Here is a 3455-nt window from a genome sequence, read left to right as displayed (position 1 = left end):
TAATAATACATGAAATAGTAAAAACATAGTACTTCGGACTATTTATCACTATTTATTTAGATAAAAATTAATATATTCTTGTTTATTCTTAATTTATATTTAATAATGCAGTTAATGAAAACTTTCAGAATATCTTTTAGTTAATTCAAGAAAATAAAAAATTGAGAACTTTATAATAACTGATGAATAATAATATGTAAACAATAAGTATATATATGTTACATGAACATTTTAATTTATGCTTTTAATTATGTCTTTTTATTGTTTAAATATGATATCGCAATGCTTTTGGTAAAATTTCTTCGTAATTTTGCTCATATTTATGTCTATATAAAAAGAGTTTATTTAAATTTCTAATTAATTGTATGTATAATTGATAATCTGAACACTTTTGTATAAGTTTTTATTTAGGAATCACTTGATATAATATAATGAATCAACAATACCATTATGTAAAATGTAGTACTTCATATTGTAATTATCCTACTACATAGTTTATACCGTTAATATTATTTTATAATATTTATCATTCAACTTTCTCTCATTACACATTCCAAAAGATATACGTAAATCACTAAAAAATTATATATATTTTTTTTTTATACAGTCATTAGAAATGACTTAATTGAATATGCACCTAAAAAGTAAGCTATATATAACTTAAAACTAGTATCAATATATAAATGAAAGTGCAATTCATATTAGTTTAACTTATTATATCTAAAATAAAAAATATTTGTTAATCCAAAAACTTGTCAATTTTCGTATTTGTAGTTTAATAAATGTAAATTTTTTTACCATGTAAGAAAACAAATATGTATTTCAGAATTTCAATAAAATACATTAAATAATTTGATTATATTTATGCTTAATATTCTAGAAATTATATAAGATATTATATGCCTTGTGTCACTATATTCTGACTAAATAGCAAAACAAAATTTATAAATACTGAGCTATAATTTGTGAATTTATTAAAAATTCAAAAAAATGTAATAGAATATTTTAAAAGCATATAATATAAGCTATTCATATATAAAATAAAAAATAAATAATATTATTAATAACACGAAATTACTTGCTAAAATATGAAGTAAGAACTATTTTAATTTATAGTTTACAAAGACAAGCGTATTTCTTATGTGAAAAACTTCAAAAGTTATGCATAAAAAAGGGTTCTGTTAATTAAGATAAAATGGAAAAAATAAACTTAATTATTAAGTAATTTTAAAATATGAATTTCAAATTGAATACAAATAATTCTTAATATTTTCTCATAATAAAAAAGAAATATTGTTTAATTATAATATTATTCAACCAGCACAATTGAGAAATTAACACTTTCAACATATTATTATTTGCTATAAATATAAACTTTTTTTTTACTTCAGGAAGAAATCATGAAATAAATCTTATTTATTGATAAAATTTTTACTCACTAATTATAAAATATTTTCTAGGATATATTAAATGACATTAATGAGTAATTTAAAGTTTTTACCAGTTACTAATATAAAAATGATTTAAATTATATTAAAGATATTTTATACGATATATAAATAAATAATATTAAACAAAAAATATGTATAAAAAAAATTTTAGAATTGATCTATCAATTTTTGATTAAATTTAATTCAATAATTTTTTCTTTTAAAGATGCAAAAATATAAGTAAATTACATAGTTTATTTATATAGTAATATTCAGTATAATATATATATATGCTAAATGTTTACAGAAATGAATTAACTTTGTTACTAAACACAATAATAAAATGATAAATTGATTTAAATATTCATCTAATTTTGACGAATTAAAATTTTCAAGGTAGTATAGAGTTATAAATAAGCCGTATTTTACAATTTATGCTGCTTTATTAAATATTCATAATTTCACATATATACGATGCAAAAATAACTAAAAATAGTTTATATGCTTGTTTTTATAAAGGATATATTTGCATCATATTTCAGATAAAATCTATTTTATATAATTTATATTAGATTTTCTTTAGATAAAATGTACATATATAAATACAACAAAATATATTAAAACTATTCGTATAATACATAACAGGGTATATTTATTTTGTATTTAAATTCATAATATATTTACTTAAAAACCTAAAAAAATAATAATTTTATACTATAAAAAGATATAAAGTAAAAACTCTTATACAAATATAAGTTATCACAGTTATAAATAATTTTATGAATTGTAATATTATATATTTATAATAAAGAACGAATATAAATATTTATAGGATTATATTTGAATATACAAATATATATCTTATCTCATAATACTTAATTCATCTACAGAAATAATTTAAAATATAATTTCGAAAACTTCAAAACTATTAAAATAAAAAAAGAAAAAAAGAATATATATTTTTATTGTTTCGTATAAAACAGACCAGATGTACAAACGGGCATTTACAATAATTTACAAATTATAGGTGTGCTTATTAAGTATATCATTAAAAATATTATAGTTATTACTTCATATTAAAGAATTCTTTACAAAAATATAAGTATTAATTATTATTCGTTTTGCTCTGTCATTAACTTAATTTTATTATATTTTTCATTATTTCTTAAGATTTTATAAATCGCTATTATAAGGATAATTCCTAATATAATGAAAACTACTGCAAATAATATTAGATAGATTTGTCCTTCTTCTAAACTTGTTATATTTTTTACAAAAACTATAATAGCTTTATCTGTTTCATATCGTTGTGAATCTAAATTTTTTACGGACAATTCCAATCCCCGTTTTATTGGTAATACTATTCCCATAAGAAAAAAAATAAAAAATAAAGCAATTCCAAATCCGTAATTTTTCAATTTAATTTTTTTTAAAGCTATACCACCAATTCTTCTTTTTTTTTCAAGAAAATTATCATAATCTTTTTTTTTAATCCATTTTTTTTCAAAATGGAAATGTTTTCCATCAAACATTCCATTACTATAATCAATATATTCCGTATAGTATTGCGCTTTATTTAATAAGCATCTATTAGATTGTTTTTTTTTTTCTTTATCACCTCTTTCATTATTAGTTAAACTTATTTTTTTGCATCCTACATTATTAGATATATCATATATTATCTCTAAATTATTTGAATTATTAAGCCGTTTATTTTTTGCTAGTAATCGATAATTTTTTGTATTTGTTTTTCTATCAAGGTCGAAGTACCTATTAAATGATTTCTTAAACATACTCTAAAAAAAAAAAAAAATGTAAATATATATCATTTAGTTGAATGCACACTATAATGAAAAAAAAATTATTAATAATATAAATTACTAAAAATAAAAACAATACAAATATCCTTAAATAATATTATTATACTGCATCATTGTTAAAATAACATATCCATCTTAAAAGGATAAACAGAGCAATTTTAATAAATAATATTAGTTTAATTTTACGTTCCATAATAAGTGTCAT

General features: G+C 18.1%; 1 protein-coding gene across 1 annotated transcript; it reads right to left on the bottom strand.

Moving 5' to 3' along the window:
• Positions 1–2542: 2542 nt before the first annotated feature.
• Positions 2543–3455, bottom strand: PmUG01_13062700 (fam-m protein; the record flags this gene model as incomplete). Its single annotated transcript, XM_029007612.1, has 2 exons — positions 2543–3226; positions 3357–3455. The coding sequence occupies 2 exons, from the start codon at positions 3453–3455 to the stop codon at positions 2543–2545; spliced, it is 783 nt and encodes a 260-aa protein (XP_028863983.1).

Source organism: Plasmodium malariae (assembly GCF_900090045.1).
Source record: "Plasmodium malariae genome assembly, chromosome: 13".
Classification (NCBI taxonomy): domain Eukaryota; phylum Apicomplexa; class Aconoidasida; order Haemosporida; family Plasmodiidae; genus Plasmodium; species Plasmodium malariae.
Note: the sequence above shows the minus strand (reverse complement) of the source record. Positions and strands in the feature narration are given on the sequence as shown.